Here is a 20,650-nt window from a genome sequence, read left to right on the forward strand (position 1 = left end):
TGACTCCAGATTCAATCTTGGAAAAGTCAATCTTTATCAGGGTGTACGATAAAAGATAGTCTGTTCATACATTTATTATATTAATTATTATTTTTTTTTTACACTATCTATGTTATGTAAGCTAATAATTATTGCTCGCTTAAAGCATATGGTTATCACCAGCTATTAGCAAGAAATAAAAAGAAAAACTCGGAAAGACGTTTCAATTTGTAACTTTTTTTACGACTGCAAACCAGTAAAATTATAACAATCAATGTGAAAATTAGCCATAAACGATAATTAAACTTTGACATAAAGTGAAAAATCAAAAAACAAATAATATGTTCTATTTCATCATGACCAAAAGATAAAAGAAGATTACACTGACAATAAGTGTGGTGAAAACCATACCCTAGCAGCTGCTTGTTTTTTTCCCTTCAATAGTGATTTCTTTAACTTTATCATTCTTATCAATATACCTATTAATATATCATTCAATAAATATTTGGATAATAACCAATAATAATAATAATAATGATAATAATGATAATGATATTATGGCAACCCAAGAGATTTATATACTTACATATGTGATACTGTTTTTGGGGGTATGTATATATATATGTATAGTATATACATATATACACACCTATATACACCTACATGTATACGTTTTATACATATAAGTTTAAGTATAACTATGCGTATGATTTGAGACATTTCCATACAGACATTTTTACGCCACAACGATACTGTTATGATATCTCTCATACATGTATGTTTGTATATATAGTTAATTCTTATACTTATTCTTATTATTATTATATACCAGATCTATAAACTTAACATGTATTTCAGGTAGGTATATGATATATTAATAATGTCGGTGGTAATGATTACTACTCGTGAAACTGCTGTGCGGAACGAGCTTGTGCTTTGTCATAGCACCCGATCAGGCCAGCTGTAATCGAGCCGAGATAGCGATGCGTTGTCTCTACTATTATAATGCTCTATATGTTACTATAGATTTTATCGTCTACTTCATAGAACTTCGCATTTTGTTTATTTTTAATCATTTTTTTTCTTTGTTTTGTTAAGTACTTGTGCAGTAATACAGGTGGCATAGGGAGTAATGATTTATAGTAGCATGAGAAGAATATCGAAGGGTACGATCAAATGACGTCAGCGTATAGCTAGTTAGATAAATATTTTAACATATATTTGACTTAGCAAGTGTTAGGATCATGTAATTCTGGCTAATCACAGTAACTGAGGCAGCTTTATGTATGTGTGTATGGATGTATAGTATATGTGTAGGCATACACGTGTGCATGATAAGTGTACATATGTATGTGCGATTGGACGACATTTACGTTAATTAGGTACGTTATTACTTTTTCTCTAGTTCCATAATTTTTTCATTTTAGTCGCCAGGGGTATTCGTTACCTGATGTACATATCTGAATGGAAATGCCTACACTTTCACTTCCTGGCGTAGCGTGGATTCTCATTTGAACGATATTAGTGGCTATATTTGTCTCCGCGTGTACGCTGTGTGTGCTTTGTAATCCTTGAACAACTTTACTTTGTGCTCAATGTTCGATTTATCATACCTCTGAACATTACATACGTTATTGTTTGTCTTTTTGTTGTTGTTATTTTTCTTAAACCTCCGTTCACCTTTATTTCCATAAAGAAAAAGCAGTACATCATCGTCATGGTCGCCTTAGCTATTGCTGCTTCTATGCCTTTTACAGTCTTCTGACTACAGTAATTGGGAGTAGGTGATCTCCCTTCTCTCAAATAATTGGTTCTATAACAGTTTTATTCAAAGCCATGACATTGCAGCATTATGGTCAACCATCGCTTCGACTGCTATTCAAGTATTACTAGCTCTCCGTTGGCAGTGAGTTATTATTTCAGATTGTCACCGCAGCTGTTTAAGTCTGTGCGTTGGTTATTAACGTCTGTTTATTTATTTGTTTATCTTTTTCAAAAATATATCGAGCAGGATCAGCAACGTAAATCAATCGATCACGACCGTTGTTGGTTCTTTTTTTCTTTTTTCTTCTTTTTTATAATCGCAACTCCAACATTGGACAATTGTAAACGTTACAGATATCCAAAAAATACTCGCACCGTACCGGGCGGCTTTGATTTATTCGAAATAGTATCGATCGCCTACACCTAATCGTTATCGGTTATGCGACGGTCGATGATAATCTCGCAATGACATGATACGATATATATCTTTCCTTAAATCTCTACTCTTCTTGTGTTAATAAATTATACGTAAAAGGTAAATATGTATTATCTATTCCACCAGCAGAATTTTTTCTTCGGTATAATAAGCTCATTCGCTTATACATACAGTTACATATCTTTACTTGGACAGAGTATAAGAACTTACACAGGTATGTGTTGCTTACATATTACATATAGTTATTACTTAAATATTGTTTGTTCATTCGACAGAACGCCAACGGTTAGTTGATGATATCAAGCGATGAGAATCTCGTACTCGTACTACACGCAAGCTTGTCGATAGAATTTAAAAAAGAATCCAAAAAATAAGGATCACAAATCCGCTTAGGAACACAAATGCTGTTCGTAATTCGTACGCAAGAAAAGCTTGAAAATATTGCAATTCGTTTGCGACTTCTTCCACACTCGCGGTTGGTTGTTTTCGTTTTTTTAACGCAATCGCACGACCGTGAAATATTCGATAAGCTATGATAACGAGCAAAAGTAATTATAGTTTAAAACCGTTCAGATCGATAATCGAGATTTTTCGTTAAAATACTGTTCATGTTTTTCGTTACACGACGTTTGACTTTGAGGAATAAGGATAAGATCTTACTTGCTTGTATCGGATGAATTTTTTATGAAACGAAATAATGAAAAATTACCTAGTTCAATATAACTTGCTAGATTTAGATTTTGATATTCTAATTCCACGCAAATTCCCATATTTCTTACTACCATCACTAGATTTTTTCGCTTTGCAACCATCGCAAGTTCGATGCTTGGAACAAAAAATTGACAATTACATAAACCGATGAAATTTTAGAGAGTTAGTTACGCTACAACAGATCAACAGACAATAGCTATTACGTAATATTTAGTAACGTGAAAAATAGGATTTCTTTGACTTACTCTTGTGTGATTGGTATTTCGTATTGTGTTATTCTAACACTGGCTTCAAGCAGACTGTGATCGTATCGGAGGGTGCAAACGAATTATGCAGATGAACACGAACTTAACAAACTACCTAAACAATGGGTTAAAATAATAAATAAAAAGATAGCTGACGGTGCCACAGACCGGTCTACTTTGTGCGGAAAACAAAGTCGAGCAACGAGGGTTTACAATCTCTGCAAGCCAATGGTAGAAATTGTATCGTCGATGATTTTCAAGAGTAAGCCACCCTTGCGCGTCAATGTCTAATATTTAAGCATGTCGATGAATAGATGTTTGTTATTTTTTTTTTTGTAATTTTCTGTTGTTTTGTTTTCTTTACTTTAATTTGATTTTTTTTTTTTTTTTTGTTGTTTTTGTTGTGACAAGTTGAGGGTGTTCATCGAACATCGGAGATATTAGTTTTACTGCCAAATATCTTTACCAGCTGATCCTCGTAGTCCTCGATGTTACGTTTCATCAGTTCCATGCAGGGACCCAACAGACGCTCAAAAGCCTCAACGTCCAGAACTAAGCACACAGAGAGTAAAATAATTTCCCCGTACGACCTGACCCGTTCCTTTGAGAAATAAATTTTCGATCGTATTCTGGTCATACTTACACGCTAGCTTGACGTTTCCTACCGCGTATGCTGATGCTGCACGTGGTTTGTGTGTGACAAGGGCCAATTCCCCTAAATAACCACCGGCAGGTACGCGGTTGATCTGGAAATCAGTTGTATTTTATATCATCAAAGTCACCGCCACAGATTTTCGGAGGCTACTCTGGGCGTAGAATGTAGTACAAGGAATCACACTTACACGAAGTTTAGATACACAATATGGTCACAGGGAACGTTGAAGTAAATATCAAATCACAATACAATATGCGGATGAGATAAATTTCAGTTCAAACTCTCTAAACTAAAGCTTGGCTCGAACGATAACTTTCGGTGAAATTGATGTATAAGTTTTTAACAAGTTCTGATATATCGACACACATAGAGCTGAAGTTCTAATGGTCAGACAAGGGTTTGGGTATTACTGTACATTGATTAGGAATACAATTACTCAGACTATCTATGTGGGTTCGCTTCATACCTCGATGACATTCGTGGGAATACCCTGTCCCAGCCGGATTAAAAAAAACAACGTAGCAAAATAAGAATAGAGAAGAACACAGGTGATCAGAGCTTGCGACGAACCGAGGTAAATAAATTGGCATAACAATAAGTGGTGAATAATTGTTTGTTTTTCAATTATGCGGTGAAAGTAAAATTTCACCATTTCAACTCGGTGTTGCGAAGCTTTAACAAAGTGTGACTGTTAAGGGTCGAATCTTGGAGCTGATTTATCGAACATTCGGTAAGTTCTTACCTCAATTTCCCTGCCGTTATCCCCTAGTATCGTAATCTTGACTAGACCGTCTTCTACGAAATACATTCCGTCCGCAATGTCACCCTGTTTGATGATTCTCTCGCCGTCCGAGAAGTGCTTCGGCGCCAGAGCGTCGGCCAGATTCATACGCTCGTAGTTCTGTACAATGAAATTGGAGTAACAAAAAAAAAAAAAACCCAAAAAAGGTGAGCTCTCAATTCTGAGATCCCCGACAACGTTCAACGATCGAGTCGACCGGTCGGGATACGCACCTCCAGAGACTTAAGCATGGGGACTTTATTGATGAGGTCCTCGTACATCTTGCGTTTTTTATACGCAGATTTAAGAAGAATGCGACGAAAGGTCTGTCTGTCCATCGCCCACAACGTACCCGGTGAAATTGCCTTGATGGTAGCGGCTCTCGGCATGTTGTAAAGTAGTGCCAGTTCTCCGAAAGCACCGCTATTCTCGTACGTGTGGATCAGAAGATCATCCCCCGTTGGGTCCTTTACGTAAACCTCGAATTTCCCCCTGAAAAATAACTAATGCCAACCACTCTTCCCCTTTTACCAACGAATTCAATCTCACCTCTCAATAACGTAGAAATTATCACCGTCGTCCCCTTGTCGTATAATGAATTCCCCGGGTTCCACGGCCTTTTCAAACATCGCGTCCAAAACGTCGGCCATTTGTTCCTGCGACAACGATTTCGAAATTGTTATTGGTATCATTGTTGTTATAACTATCATTGATATTGTTATTATCGTCGTCGTTGTCATTCTTCTTATTATCAACATTCGCCGCATACTTTCAAAGCCTTACAGCTCGACGTGGTCGAATCGTTTGTGGGAGAAGTGAAGCGAGTTTAGGAAGTATAGGCTACCGGGATCCGTGAGGGGTCGAGGGGGAGGGTGGGTGGTCTGATGCTTTTGAAATTTACTCGGCTGAGTGACCGCAACCTTATCTGCAGTCTAGTCAACAGCTTACGAAAAGACGGGTGGTTGACTTCCTGGGGTTGGAATTACGTTGAAAATATCTTTTGTCCAGAGGTAGGCTTTCATCTCCGCCAATTACCATTCGCGACATGGGCAGCTCCTTTGTATTATTATTTATTTTTATTTTTTTTTTGTTTTCACTCAAATCCGTGACAAAACAGAGAGTAACGGTAAAAAATCCACGACGATATCGAATTCGCGGTACCCTCCAGACGAATAGGAACAAAATTTCAAACGCATCTCGCTGCTCTCGAACACGTTCGGCTCATTGTCCAAATTCGAGGGTAAGAGGGACGTGATTTCGTCGATGATACTCAAACCTCTGAACGATTGCGCTTTTCGATTAACGCTATTTCAACATCCAATACATTCGTCTCTCTAAGTGTATTCTACGTTTCACGATTCGACAATATTTTTAATATAAATGACAATGTTCTTTTGGGATCCAACTCACTTTGTCGAGGGCACGAAACAAGAGAATTGTCTTGACGCTTTCCCCCAGCCTGAGCCGTTGCTGGTCGCTCTTTGGATGCACCATCTGTAAATATATGATCGAAGAAACACTTTTATACTTGAAATAAAGTAGGGAGGATATACACTTTTCATGAAAAGCACAAAATAATAATAATAATATATATTTATATATATATATTCCAGTTTATTATTTGCAGACGCGGTTTTCGCGCGGTATCGAGTCGATCGCGATCAGAGAGTAACGAAAGGATCTCCGCGAAGATCGGGCTCCCAATGATCTCGACCGCCTCCGTGATGTGTGTATTTATATATGTGTGGGCAAGAAAAACGAACGAACGAATCCGACGAACGAATAAAGTCTCCCATGGAGAGCCGAAGGGACGAAAAAAAACCCCCGAATGGAAACAAGAAAGACGAAAAATAAACATTGCATTTCTGCGACGAGTGCACCGGACACAATCGGGTCAAGTGCAGCCGCGGAGGTGCAGCTGAATATCTCGAAAGATTCCGGGCGTATAAATTATTGGTTCACTTACCGCAAAAAAGAGAGGAAATACACGGCGCAAAAAGGCGGAGAAAAAGGAGGAAGAAACAATCGCGAAAGGCGTACCCGAGACACTCGTATGTATAATACACGTGTACATCGGCGGTAAATCGATGAAGAGAAAAAAACTTACGAGATAAGGATCGTCGAGGACCTCGCTATTCTCCCCCCCCCCCCCCCCCCTTGAAAATTGACTCGCCAGATAAAACAAATAAACAAGTAAAACGTCGACGTGGTCCTGAGGTTTTTCATCTTGAAATTAATTAATTCATTCATTCATTTTTTGTATCTCGACAGCGTTTGGTTTCTGTCTCACATTGTACACCTGCGGCGTTCCGTATCGATAACGCCACCTCTTCTCCTATCTCGCTCTCTTCCTTTCGGTATCCTCGATGAAGATGAAAAACGAACGCATGGACGAAGAGTTATCGCGTGGTAGACGACGTGTGTGCGCGCCGGGCATAAATCGAGTAGAGAGAGAGAAACTGGGTCGCCTCAGCCCTGAGATGTCAAATTGGCGACGAAGGGCGTACGACCCAGCGGAACGCGGAGCGTGTATGTATCGGACCTTTCGTATTTTTCGGGACATCGGACGGTCTCAACCTTCTACGACGTCGCGAATTAGCCGAAGAACGGAAAACGAGGGGGTGCAGCGCGGAAAACGCAAAATCTCCGCGAGAATAAATTCACGGAATTTCGCCCGACGATCTCGTCCGTCCGTATCGTTTTTTTTTTTTTTTCTCCTCTAGCGCATATACCACCTATGCCTAAAAATGGATCTATCCGAGTTTTGACACGACGTGTACCGTCGCGCTCGTAGTTGTGCATGTGCCATAATGACGTCACAAAGGTTGGACGAGCACACGCATCGCTGGTCAAAGCTACCCGCCTGACACACATGCATATTAGCGCGTGTACAGCGTCGTCGCGGTGCGAACGAAAAGCACGTTGTACGTGTACCCGTGTAGTAATATTTGCTCAGGGTGAACGCGATCGGGGGACGTGGATCGCGGACGGTCAGGACGAAACGGAGGACCTGAGAAACTAGAAAAGAGCCAAAAATGAAATAAAAAATAAAAAATAAAATGAAATAAAAAAAGGAGAAGGAGAACGACTTGGCGATGCATCGAGGTGGGATCCGCGGCGGCGACGAGGGTGGATCGCCGACTCGCTAATGGTTGGAAATTAAATTTTCCGGGCCCCGCGAGAGGCTTCGTTGAGGTAAAACGGCACGTGACGAGGTAAAGGTGATCGTGGAAAGTGTGTAAGGGCGCAGGTTCAGGTGGCGTGTGCCGGGCAAGGAGTAGTCGGGGGCTGCCTGGACTGCAGGGGGTGGCGGTGGAGGCGGGCGAATCGATAGAAACACTCTCTCTCGCTCTCTCTCTCTCTCTCCCTTCCTCTCCCTTCCTCTCCATCGCCGACCCTCTCCCTGTCACGGTGACGTAACAACGACAGCCACCCCCCCGACCCTCCCCCCACCCCTCCCGCATCTGCTCGTTTTCCTGCCGGATTCGATATAGTCTTTAACCGAGCGTATAGTCGGATGGATGGATTCCACGCGAGCTGGCTAAGGATTGCGAGAATCCGGATCCTCGGACGCGGCACGATTCAGACTCCTCATCTCTCTCTCTAGCCCCGTCGAAGGGATACCGTATGCGAAACGTGACAGAGAGTCGGATCTAGAATGAGAAAATTTTTTTCGAGAAACAGCACACGTGCGTCATCCGATGTATAAGTACGTACGTTACGCAGAGATCGTCCCGCCCCTCGTGTATATCTCGACTACGGAATTGTCGGTTTAATTGGATCGGCAATTAGAGTACGTACGTACGTAGGGTAGACACTCGTCTCCGCGACGCGAGTCTTCGACTCGACAAATTGCGCGTAATCGATGAGAATCTTCTTCCTCCTCCGTGTCTCAATACTCAGATCGTGCTCTCGGTTTTTACGTCTAATTTCGAGTCGGTTTTCTCGTTACCCGCGGATGCGGCGTACGCGGAAACGTCGCGATTCGGAACAGGTGTGGAGGCGTAGTCGATCTCCCGTAGTCTAGTAAGCGGTAAATCTCGCCCGATCGGACGACGCGGCGACGAATTCGAACGTGTTGTAAACGGAAATACGTGATCGGGGCCTTTTACCTTGATCCCTTCCTCGTCCTCGTCATCCTCGGGGTTGTAAGTCTCGGCGAAAACGCTCTTCCTTCTAGTGGCGAACCTCGCGACCGGTGGCTCTGCAAATATTCCCGACAAACATACAGTTTATTACACAATCGTCATGAATCAATCGTATCATCAATTTTACATCAACAACAACAAAAAAATCGCATCATCGTCGTCTCATTGTCGGATAATTATTTCACAACGATGCTCGGATAGCGGCAAACGGGAGGGCGAGGAAATTCGACAAAATCTACCAAGAGCGAACAACAATTCCCCTCAAAGAACCGTTAGAACCGAATATCACGTACCGCAAATTACTGTGGGTAATAAATCTGCGTTCATCTTATTGTTAGGAAAAAAAAACCGTGAAAAATATCAACAAAATTACCATCGTCGTCGTATTCCCAGGCACGTAGACTGACTTGTTTGCCACCCGAAGCAGCGGCGATCATCCTAATTTGTTTGTATCGGTAAAGTAAAGAATCGGTCGAGGGGAGAAGCAAAAAAAAAAAAACCAACAACCGCGAAAGGAAACAAAATGGCGAAAAAAAAGAACCAAAAGAAGAAAAAGATCGATCCAAATATTTCACCACCACCACCGCGCGCGCACCAATCACTGTAATTTAATTTTCCTCGAATATTGCACGATATGAAAATAACTTCGATCGATTACTCCGTATCGTTATCGTCATTCGTCCCGATCGTCGTCGTCGTCGTCGTCGTCGTCGTATTTTTATTCACACGCGATATATCCGCGTCCGCGGTCTCTAACTGACCTACGACTACCCTCGGTAGCACTGCACCCGCGTTCCACCGTCGACCGATTCATGCCAAATTCATGAAAATCATCGTCGTCGAGGTACACTCAAAGCGACAAAGAAGACGATCGTCCGGTACTTGAGGTATATTATTACGTAAGGTATACGCAAGACCTACAGGTGCTCGGAAAAAAATCTCTCGCAATAATTTCCTTATACGCTACGTACAATTTTCGTAGGATAATATCGGTATATTTATCCTCGACAAACGGCCGACGGGGGTAAAAAAGAACGATCAACGATTATATCATTACGACACTGTCGTCGGCTCGGGGTGAAATATCGTCGTATTCCTTCGCGTCAACGGTACAGCCCCCCTCCGCGTATTTTATTCTTCCCTCTCACTGACAACGAATATCCCGTTTCGCTCCCGACTCTCGTCAGCCGCCTCCGCTCTTGTTCATGGGACGAGTGGTGGAGTGACTACCACCGAGTGACTAGAGCCCGCGAGATGACTCCTCCAACCTTTGAGCGTAGGTACCTAGGAACGCGAATAGATCGCTGACGAGGAGGAAGAGAAACGGGGCACAAGCGACACAAGCGGCGCCGACAGAGAAAGGCAAAAGCGAAAGCAGCGGCCAGCAGCCAGCAGCCCGCAGCAGCGGCAACGGGAGGCGGCATGGGCAAAAGCTCGAGCGGAAGGAGCGAGCGGTTCGCTGACCATAACCAACGGCCTCCGACGGCGGGGAGGACTTCGGACGGAGTCGCTCGCGAGGGGCACCCCCGACCAAGGGGGAAGATAGGGGGGCGAGGGAACCGCGACGCGTCGCCGCTCCGGGGGGTTGACCAGAAACTGGGAGAGAATCGGGATACCCCCCCGCGAGGAGGAACCCTCTTGCCAGCCAGCCACCCGTTTCTAATGGTGGATCAAACGGGCCGACCGATACACTCCTCTCTCCCCCTTGGTCCACCGTACCCGTTTGATTAGCGAAATACGTGCACCGGATATACATAACACCGCGCGCCGAGCGCAGCTGTACCTACTACGCTTTGCATGCGACGTGGGTAGAAAACTTTGAGGGGAAAATAGGAAGGGGGCGAGGGTCGCGGTTCCTCCGGTGCGAAAATTCGACGTTGTGCGACTTTTCTCGTTTTTTTTTTTGGGGGTATTTCGCGAAGATTTTTACACCTGCGGTTGACAAGCGCCGCCCGAAATTATCCACCCCCCGAAGATGGGGAGGAGGGGGGAGGGAGGGGGGGGGGAAGAGGGTCGCAGGTCAGAATAACAGACTAGATTTATGTTCTGCGTTATTTTGAGTTATACAGGACATACATAGCTGTTGGTTTAAAATCGTCCCGATATATATTTAGCTCTTCTTGGCGCGTTCCGAGCTATACCGATTCCCTACGTAACTCGAAATGTTACGTATGCCAGCTGCAAACCGAGCAGCAGCTGAGTTTTTGCACCCAAAAAGAAGAAAAAAAACAAAAAAAAAAAAAAAATCTCCCGGTACACCGGACTGCAGAATCGATACGGTATACAGAGACCGATGTTAGGAGCGGGTGTACGTCACGCGAATATTTGGCGAACGTGAGAATTGGCGGGTAGCCCCGGAAAACGCTTTTTGACGAAAAAAAAAAAAAAAGAAAAATAATGTGTTTCGGATTTTGGGAATCGTCGTAGAGAGCGAATTTGGCAATCGTACGCCGATCTGAGACGTAGTGGGGTGCAAATCGAGTGCAGAAAAATCGTTCGCACCGAACGAAACGCGCGCGAGGGGGGCAAAGAAAACGCAACGCGGGGCTGACGCGGGGAAAAAAGAAGGAGATGAAGAAGAAGAAGACGCGCGAACTCTTCGCTCAGCTGTGACAACAGTTTTGAAGAACGCGAGCACTCGAGACAGCTGTTTCCAACTCGTACACATTTCTATGTAAGGTGTACCGCGCCTCGACAACGACACCGAAATGCATTAATTTTCATTCGCCTCTATATTCCATCTCCTCTTCTTACGCTCGTTGCGCGTTATATACCTGCAATTTTAATCTCAACGCCGCGAGCAACAAGTCACGACTATTTTGCGCTGCTATTTTATCGAACCAAGTTTTCGCGCATTCGTAACGCGCGTTACTTTAATAGGAAGTCTCTAATTGCGAATAATCGTGCAGGCGGCCGAACGCACTTTATACGGTTATTATCCGACCACGTCGAATCGTAGAAAAATGGACGTATATATAATCGGGTAGATAATAAATTCCCAATAAAAATACCCCCCCCCCCGAACTTTATCACCTTTTTTATCCTCCTCCACGAATTGATGTATTTTGAAGAATCGGCTACCGAATGAGATCCAAAAGGAGAGTTTGATGACCACAACTGGTCGAAATATCGAAACGAAAACTACATTCGCGTACATGATATTTATCTAATCGGAAATCTTCACGCCCAGCATTGTTCGCTTTTTATATTCAACCGTTCGTAAATAATCGATCAATTTGTACCGCAATCTCTGACACGAGAAGAGACGGAATCTCACCCGTATATTCCTGTACGAATATTCGAACGCAGTGCATCTCAGAGTTCACCGTACATCGAACATGTATAATACCTGTGTACGACGGGGGGAGGTACATGCTTAAACGTACACCAAATTTCCTGGAGCGTCTATAAAACACGACGCAAGCAACGATCGTAATCTAAACACGACGTTTCTTTCATCTGTAACGCCACCGCTGCTCGTTCATATTCCTCCACGATCCGTTCGAAACTATATCTCGTTTACCTCTCCTCTTCTCATCGCGTAGCGAAATGTCAACGATTGATCGGATATCGAACAACAGTTCAATAAAACGTGGACCGATGACAATCAACGATTCCGATTGATCTAATTGATTTTTATCCGCCTTTCCGATTTCGTTCCGAGGCACCGAAGCGATCAGTATGGGGAGTTGAGAGGAGCTTCCCCGTCTCAAAAATTCGAAATGCATCGCCATAGTTATTTGTCGCACGCACCGCGGAGATTCACGTCCTATATCCGATGGTGAAAATCGTTTCGAGCCAAGGAATGGAGTCGCTCGACGAATACGCGATGGGGAAAAAGGAGAAGAATCGAACGAATGGAATAGAAGACGCGTCGCGAAGGCGATACAGCCGTACGACGATCGTTGCCTCTCCGTTTCGACGAATTAATTGTCTCTGATCGATTCATATTCCGTACGCGCTTGTATCTCGTGGGCCGAGCTGCGTCCTCTGCAAGTAAATCGTCGCGTCGCCCTGCCGTTCTCCGATTTTTATTTTCAGTTTTCGCGATCAATGACGGATAAGAGAGTCGGCCGCTCGCTCGACGTTTATTAAACGTACAATGGATGACGATGACGATAAGGATTAATTTTTGCCTTTATTGACCTTAATCGAAAACCGAGCTAAGCCGGTTAGCAGGAATTAGCGAGGCGGAGCTAAATTAGCCTGGCGACGAATGATCCGATAGCGAAACCGAAAGAATTGTCTCTACCTAGAACAACTGTCGATGAACGGAATGGAAATTATGTCATGTATCTTATTTTTCGAATTGAGGGCCGGCAAAGAGATCCACTATCGACCGAAGAACTATTCATCGTCTATCGTCGCTCTGCGACACGCGGTACGAATGTACAACGACGAAAGTGGTACGTATAATTGTTTTCCATGCGCCCCTCCTGAAGAAAAGTTGAACGCATCGAATTAGCGATGCAGGGCCCGTTCTCGGGCAGCGATGGCTGGCCGGGATGACATTATCCGATTCGATAATTATCCCCGTTAATGTATTTAGGTTAAAAAGCTGCGAGCTACGAGCGCGCTAGAAATTAACGATAAGTAGAGGGATACCAGAAAATGTGGCATTAGCCGCGCTATCGCGGTGGCGACGAACGAACGACGAGTCTCGCAATCAGGTACGCAAATGCCTACTAATTAAGGCGTAGGCAAACAACGAGTCGGCGAAGGCTGATGAATTTTCCTATGCATACCTGCGTCGTCTTCGAATATTTATGTACGTTACGTAGGTACGTACGTACTACATACCAACACTTGCGGTGGTATGGAAGCGTTTCATTTACATGATAATAGAGGCGAACGAGGGTACATGGTGAATAAAAAAGAAAAAAAATGTCGATGATAAGGAGGCACTACTCACCGTCGTCGACGGATTCGTCGGGCGTCGAGGAGCAAGTTTGCTGTGCGTTAGACTGTATCATTTGGGTCTGTCGATTTTCCTTCAGTCTTGTGAAAAAATCTACGGCATAATCGACGATGTCCCCGGGCTGTTCGAGCAGATAGCTTATGGTGAATTCCAGCAATATATCACGGAGATCGTCCGGCACTGTTATTTTCCCAGGGTTTCGTTGACAACTCATATTTAATAAAATTATTAACTTTGTGTGTTTGGTTTCAGTTACGAATTATTTAAATATTCCACTTGGTGAACCTTGTTTTTTTACAATAACAGCTAGCGGAAAAATTTCAGTTGCACGATAAAACTTGATACCTTTAAACTTATTTTTTTTTTTTTTTGGTATACCTTGAGATTGCAATGTGATTATGAATAGTCGAATTAATTATCGCGTAACGAACACTTTACGCGATACCTACGAAAAATGAGATTACGGTTAGGTGCGTACGAGATTCAAACGATCCGCTGCATCGGCCTGGGTCGAGCCCCTGGCACTTGACATTCACCGATCTGTTGCAAAACCGGCCCCTCTTATTTAATCCCTTTTCTAACGAGCTTCTGAACGCCCGTCCCGACTCCGAGTAGCTACGGACGCAGTTGGATTAATTTTACCTGTGAATTTTATTACACGTAAAAACAATAGGATAAATGCAAAACTTTGATTTTAACGCGATATCACCGAGGGAATTATTGGAACGTCAGTGCCCGATGGCACTACCACTGCCGCCACTGTGACTGCCTGCCCCCCGGCCTCGTTACCCAAAGTCCTATCAAAGTCCTACACCTAAAATCCGTCTGCTGGTGACTGCTACTTGCTCGTTTTCTATTACCGCTGCTGGTGATCCTGGCTGTCAAAGATGGCGGCAATTCACGGTGCAACTTGAATCGCTGCTGTGGCCCAAGATACGGTTTGCGGGGTCTCTACGCCGGGATAGTTTGAATGATTCTTCGATTAAAGTTCGTACGGATTTTCAGAAAAGTATCGCTGCAGTTTACGTACACTGTCACACCCGGTGCACTTTGTCGGACATATTTTTGCACTCCCCCGAATCCGGTATTTATCGAGCCTCTGCACAGCGGGTACGGCGTTATAGATATTCACGGCATTGACGCGCGCACCAAACTGCGAATGGTGGAAGTGGTAGACCGGAAGCTCAGGGGTAAAACAAAAGCGCGCGTTTTTGTCCAACGTACGACTGTCTGTTTTTTAAAGATCGTCACGGCGCAGCAGGCTGGGGGAGTATACCTGACATCCGTGTGCCTAGCTAAATTCAAGAGCTGACCGCTGACTTCGATTACTGTGTACCTCATTGTTGATGTTGAGTTTCGGAACGACATGAGTTTGACGTTTACTTCCGAAGATGGTTGGATAATATCGCACCTGAAATACATTAATAATATTTACAAAAACATAACTGACGGAACGACAATACGCTCACTTGCGTTCAACGGTGAATTCTTTGACATAAATACGAAATACTTGAGGCAAAATCAAGGCTGTAATCAAAGTGACAATGATGCAGAGATCGAAGCTGGTGTCGGCAACTCTAAAGTATCACAAACCAAAAGTAAAAAGAGAAAACGCGTCAAAGAATTCCCACACGCTGATTTTGAACAGGTTTAACTTATACTACATCGTGCGAAATTACATAAAAAAATCCTTCAACCAAAATCATTTCTTTCACAGATGAATTACATCCGGCGATCTCTAGAAAATTTGCTAACATCTGCAAAAAAGATCGGTTACTTTTCGGAAGAATTGATTTCCGACAACAACAGGGCGGCTCGTTTTGTGTCGCAGAAGTTTTACACAGACTCATTTCGCCATCAGATCGACAACTTGCATGGATGCAACAAGACAGAAAAAGCAATAATTTCTGAAACACTTTACGAAAGATACGTCTTCCCGGAAAGATGCAGTTTTTACTGTTATGATGTTCGCGATATTCCAGATAAAATGGAAATGAATAACCAATTTGACTTCATACTCTTAGACCCTCCTTGGTGGAATAAATCCATTCGCAGAAAAAAGAGCAAGTGTACAGAGGCCAGGTAGGAAGCTATTGATTATGTTTTGGAGGATATGATCAAAATAATTTTCAGTCTAATTTTACAGCTACAAAATGATGTACAACGAGGAGCTAGCCAAGATACCGATTGGAAAACTCCTGAGTCCGAACGGCATTGTTGCAGTTTGGTGCACCAATGCTCCTAGCCATCTGCGCAGCATTTCTAATGAGATATTTCCAGCCTGGGGCGTTACGTACAAGGCAAAATGGTTTTGGGTTAAGGTAAGAATGTGAAAAAAATTCACAATACACAGTTAGAATTAATTAAAAAAATGGCATTGACCTGCGGTATTGATCTTCTTTTTCTTACAGATTACAAGCTCTGGAGAAACAGTCTGCGATTTCAACCCACCTCCAGGTAAACAGCCTTATGAATTATTGCTACTGGGTTCAGTGGCTACGAATACATCCATCGATATACCTGATGGAAAGCTATTGGTCAGCGTGCCGAGCGCCGTACATTCTCACAAACCACCCCTAACAGGTATTACTCACATTCACCTGTCAGGCTAAAGATGAACTCTGTCTCCTCCCCGCAACAATTCCATTTACCGTCACTTATTATTCCACTCGATTTCCAGATCTAATAAAGTCGTATCTACCAAGCAACCCGAACTGCCTGGAGATTTTTGCGAGATATCTACTACCTGGTTGGACTAGTTGGGGACTGGAGGTGTTGAAATTTCAGCATCTGTCATTGTACTCTATCGTTGATGAAGAAAGAGACGCTGGTGTGGATGAATAATATTTCAAGAGATGTACATTGAGTGTAGCGAGTTGATATCTGATTGTGAGGTTAAGAAATATTCAGAGTTACCATCGCCACTTTCGATGGAAAATTTTTAAGAGACTACTTACTGGACTCCAGCTGACGATATTTCTCAATTCCTTTGACTTTGTTTCGCATTGATATCAAAGTCCAGTGAAAACTTTGGAACATTCTTATCAGAATAGTAACGCTAATTCAAATGGCTTATGGCGACGCGTTATCATGATATGCGTAATATGATGTGAGTATAACAGATCCTAAATCAGAAAATAAAATTATGATTATCTGACGAATTTTCAACGATACACTATTATTTCCATCTATTTTAAAATTCAGAAATACTGGTAGTGAAATTCGGAATACTCAGTTCGATTATTCCTTCAAAATTTAATTTCTCATATGCTTCATGTTAATCATAATGATATTTATAATAACTAAAATTAATTCGCCCTCTCTGTGGCACAATTGGATGATATTTGTAAAATTACTTTTCAAGATTTACCATTTTTCAAGGGTGCACGATAACCAGAAGGATTCGCAGTTTGCCACCTCCAAAAGTCTTTGCCTGTGAAAATCATTAATCTATAAGATAATAAACGAATACATCACATCAACAAAATCCATCGTTCAACGTACACATTTGTTCGACATCGTATTTCGCCGTCCATCCCAGTTCATCCCGAGCCAAATTCGCGTTTGCATACATAGAGACAATGTCTCCTTCTCTCCGGTCCTGGATTACGTAAGGTACCCTGGTGCCCGTCACTTTTTCAAAGGTTTTAACTAATTCGAGAACTGACACGCCTCTTCCAGTGCCCAGGTTGTACGTCTGAAAATAATGGCAGGATTGAAATTTGTGTAAATCAATTCAATTAATTCAATTTAATGCATTTTACCTTTAACCGCAAGTGTTTTTTCTTAAGAGCTGATAAAGCTGCAACATGCCCGGATGCCAGATCCATAACATGTATATAATCCCGAATTCCTTCACAACGAACGAGATAATGATTAAAAGATTCAAGCCAATGAATGAAAGTATAAATAAATAATATACACACCTGTTCCATCCTCGGTAGGATAATCACCCCCGAATATAGTCAGTTCCGGTTTGTGTCCGATGGCAACCTGTGCTATGTAGGGCATTAAGTTCGCAAAAGCCTTTGTAGGATCCTCACCTATTAATCCACTAGGATGGGCTCCAACGGGATTGAAGTACCTCAGTGACACGATATTCCAATTCTGCAGACCCCGTAATAATTTTTTGAGCCACGATGTGAAAGAATACTTGTACTCTTTGAATGAATCAAAAATTTACCTTTTCCGCTCTAGATATATCTTTGAGCATTTCTTCTATGAAGTACTTGGTCCGTCCATAAACGTTCGTTATATTCCCTGTAGGGTGATCTTCGGTGATGGGAAGGCTGTTCGGTTCTCCGTAGACCGTGCAGGAGCTACTGAACACCAGCTGAAAACACCCGGCAGCCTTCATCACCTGTAGTAACGTTCGAAGAAATATTATTAGCATTCGTTCATCGAATTCTTCGGATTATTATTTCGTAGTTACCTCCAGTAAATTTATCGTTCCTATGACATTATTCCGATAATAGTGCAGAGGGACCTGCATGGATTCTCCAACAGCTTTGATCGCCGCAAAGTGGATAACGCAATCTATTTTTTGCTAGGATTCGATAATTGAAAAAATCATCACAACAATTAAGTAATCAATCTGCATCAATGACTGCATACCTTGTTAAATATTTCCTCGAGTTTTTTCTTATCTATGAGATCGCAGTTGTAGAAGTCCACCTTCTTCCCTGTTATTTGTTCGACTCTCTTCAGGGCTGAGGATTCACCATTGGCCTCGATTACGCTGTTAGCAAAATTATCAATCGCTACAACGTCGTAACCGCTCTCGATAAGCTCGACAACGCAGTGGCTACCGATGTAACCGGCGCCTCCGGTTACGAAAACTCTCTTCCAACCATCTGCCATAACGATTACGTGTCCCCAGGGCTGTTCTCCCAATTCTGTACAACCGGAAAAATTCAAAGGATTGAGCATACATCGCTACTCATTGAGATATGATGTAAGAAATTCTCCAAAAAGATGTAACAATCGCCGAACACTTCAAGGTCGTTGACCTCAATGGTGTGGACATGACCGCCGTCAGGAAGCCAAGAATCACCATCATCATCCTCCATAGGAGACATTAAGATCCGAACGATTCGTGAATTATGTTTAAATTACGGTATTTCACTCTTTTCTCGCGATAGCCGATAATCGGACAAGAATTTCTCATCTTCCTTCTACAACCAAAATTAAATAGTCATAGATCCTATCTCTTCAGATTGGAATCTTTGATCGCGTATACAAATCTGATACGAAATTTATTGATTATCTTTTCACGAATTATTTACCGGTATTTGATGAATGTATGATAAAAAACTAGACATACGCCAAAAATATTTTCTCCATTCCTCTTCACCTTACGAATATTGTACAGTTTATCAACGGCGTTATGCGGCGAAGTATATATATATATATCGATTATTTTTAACCGCAGCGAACCATTACTTTACGGAGACATCAATGCCAGAGAGACAACTATTCGACTCACGGGTATTAGATTTCAAATTGACTTTGGCAATGAGATTAGCGATCTAAAGCAGGCACGAATCTTTCTACATCTTATGAATGAATCTGATACCTTGCAGCGCAGCTAAGCTTCTATATACCTATTTTTTTTTTTATACATAAGTACACAGCGTATAATATGTGATAGCGCGTTCTCAGCCTGTATTTGAGACGTGGCATTATAATAACTATGCAATTTACGGTAAATTGTTTCCAAGTTTATGAAAAATATACCAAAATCCAAAGAGCACGCGATACCGGCAAGTTATAGCTGCAGCACGTGCACGAGGAAGCAGGTAAAACAGGTTTTAGATTTCGGGATCTTCCAACGAGAAATGTGTACATAGTGTAATGAAGGTATAAAATAACGCCTTGGTACAGCTCGCAAGGCAGCTCAGATGAACAATGATCATGAAAGGTCATCGTGCAACTTGATGTACTTATTCTTTTGGGGGAGAGTAGGGCAAGAAGGACCAGCCCGGGGGGTATTTTTGAGCAATGCTTTCGGAAAAATATAATCCCTCTTGCGCCACTCTCTTCTATTGTACGTATATCGTATTTGATGACGTTATATATTGTGTGTCAAGGATCGCGAATATACGCGTGAAGGTCAAATAATTTTATAGACACAAGTAAATAGGTACACACCGCAAGGGATTTGGAATAAGATAATGCTGTAACAGCTTCGCAAAATTGTCAATGCACCAGCCAATGCTACAATAACGGTATACGTACACCCTATATTTGTACTGCTACAACTACATTTCCAGGTATTCCCACCTGTAATGATTTTCCTTTATAAAGATGATCGAAAACAAAATCATTAAATGCTCGATCAGCATCCAAGACAAAATATCTCGGTGGCCAAAAAATCCCGTGGCGGCCGCTATCGTGTAATCGAGATTCAAGTCAGTATATGTTTGTCATTGGCACAATGTCACGTGAATAGATGGCATGTATACCTATAATAATGACCACGGTATACACGAAGCTACCTGTACGTTGCCATCGATTATTCTGAATGAAAACTAACGTAGACGAAAATACTAAACTTCGTCAATTCGAAAATGAATAAATGAGATAATTACCCTGAGAAATACCGCAGTTGCGATTTGAGCTCTTCTCCCTCCGTTACAGCAATCGTCGCGTACAAGGAAATCGTCGGTTCAACGGTGTTTCAATTCCATACGTGTAATAAAATAATGGGTATAAATAAATAGGATGATTCTTTGACGAACTTTTACAATCCGGTATACCGGAGACCGGCGCACAGCGTCCTAGGGCGTCGGTTTTGCGTTGCTCGATCGCTCGATCTGTCCGATTACGTGAGGGGAGGTGGACGGACATCGACTGACCATAAGACGAACGCGAGCCGCGAGAACTGGGATTCCTCGTGTTCCCCACCAACTTGATTCCAGTCGCGCGTCAGGGATCGGATGCAATCATGAAACATAACTGTTACTCGGTATCATCACTTTATAATATTTTGTCTTCCGTTTTTTTCAAAGTTC

The 20,650-nt window shown here is 42.5% G+C and overlaps 3 protein-coding genes across 5 annotated transcripts; 1 reads left to right on the plus strand and 2 right to left on the minus strand.

Moving 5' to 3' along the window:
* Window positions 1-67: 67 nt before the first annotated feature.
* On the minus strand, window positions 68-14,231 carry LOC105685467 (cAMP-dependent protein kinase type II regulatory subunit). 3 transcript variants are annotated; one of them, XM_048651656.1, is made up of 9 exons: window positions 13,632-14,231; window positions 8,684-8,775; window positions 5,982-6,065; window positions 5,121-5,227; window positions 4,805-5,063; window positions 4,533-4,691; window positions 4,257-4,280; window positions 3,779-3,881; window positions 68-3,687 (listed from the first exon to the last, which is right to left on the minus strand). In XM_048651656.1, exons 1-9 carry the CDS (start codon window positions 13,849-13,851, stop codon window positions 3,557-3,559), a joined length of 1,179 nt encoding a protein of 392 aa, XP_048507613.1. In that variant the 5' UTR covers window positions 13,852-14,231; the 3' UTR covers window positions 68-3,556. The 3 variants fall into 3 exon arrangements, with proteins under 3 accessions (XP_048507613.1, XP_048507614.1, XP_012254994.2); XM_048651657.1 differs by lacking the exon at window positions 13,632-14,231 and adding an exon at window positions 9,093-9,997; XM_012399571.3 differs by lacking the exon at window positions 4,257-4,280.
* Window positions 14,232-14,685: 454 nt separating this feature from the next.
* LOC105685466 (N(6)-adenine-specific methyltransferase METTL4) lies at window positions 14,686-17,124 on the plus strand. Its single transcript, XM_012399570.3, has 7 exons — window positions 14,686-14,827; window positions 14,881-15,285; window positions 15,355-15,719; window positions 15,784-15,958; window positions 16,049-16,220; window positions 16,318-16,746; window positions 17,019-17,124. Exons 2-6 carry the CDS (start codon window positions 15,004-15,006, stop codon window positions 16,479-16,481), a joined length of 1,158 nt encoding a protein of 385 aa, XP_012254993.2. The 5' UTR covers window positions 14,686-14,827; window positions 14,881-15,003; the 3' UTR covers window positions 16,482-16,746; window positions 17,019-17,124.
* On the minus strand, window positions 16,878-20,499 carry LOC105685468 (UDP-glucose 4-epimerase-like). The gene is made up of 8 exons (XM_012399574.4): window positions 20,228-20,499; window positions 18,252-18,532; window positions 18,070-18,183; window positions 17,821-17,997; window positions 17,564-17,744; window positions 17,402-17,490; window positions 17,142-17,334; window positions 16,878-17,070 (listed from the first exon to the last, which is right to left on the minus strand). Exons 2-8 carry the CDS (start codon window positions 18,495-18,497, stop codon window positions 16,997-16,999), a joined length of 1,074 nt encoding a protein of 357 aa, XP_012254997.2. The 5' UTR covers window positions 18,498-18,532; window positions 20,228-20,499; the 3' UTR covers window positions 16,878-16,996.
* Between the last annotated feature and the right edge of the window lie 151 nt (window positions 20,500-20,650).

The sequence above is a fragment of the Athalia rosae genome, chromosome 3, assembly GCF_917208135.1.
Source record: "Athalia rosae chromosome 3, iyAthRosa1.1, whole genome shotgun sequence".
Classification (NCBI taxonomy): domain Eukaryota; kingdom Metazoa; phylum Arthropoda; class Insecta; order Hymenoptera; family Athaliidae; genus Athalia; species Athalia rosae.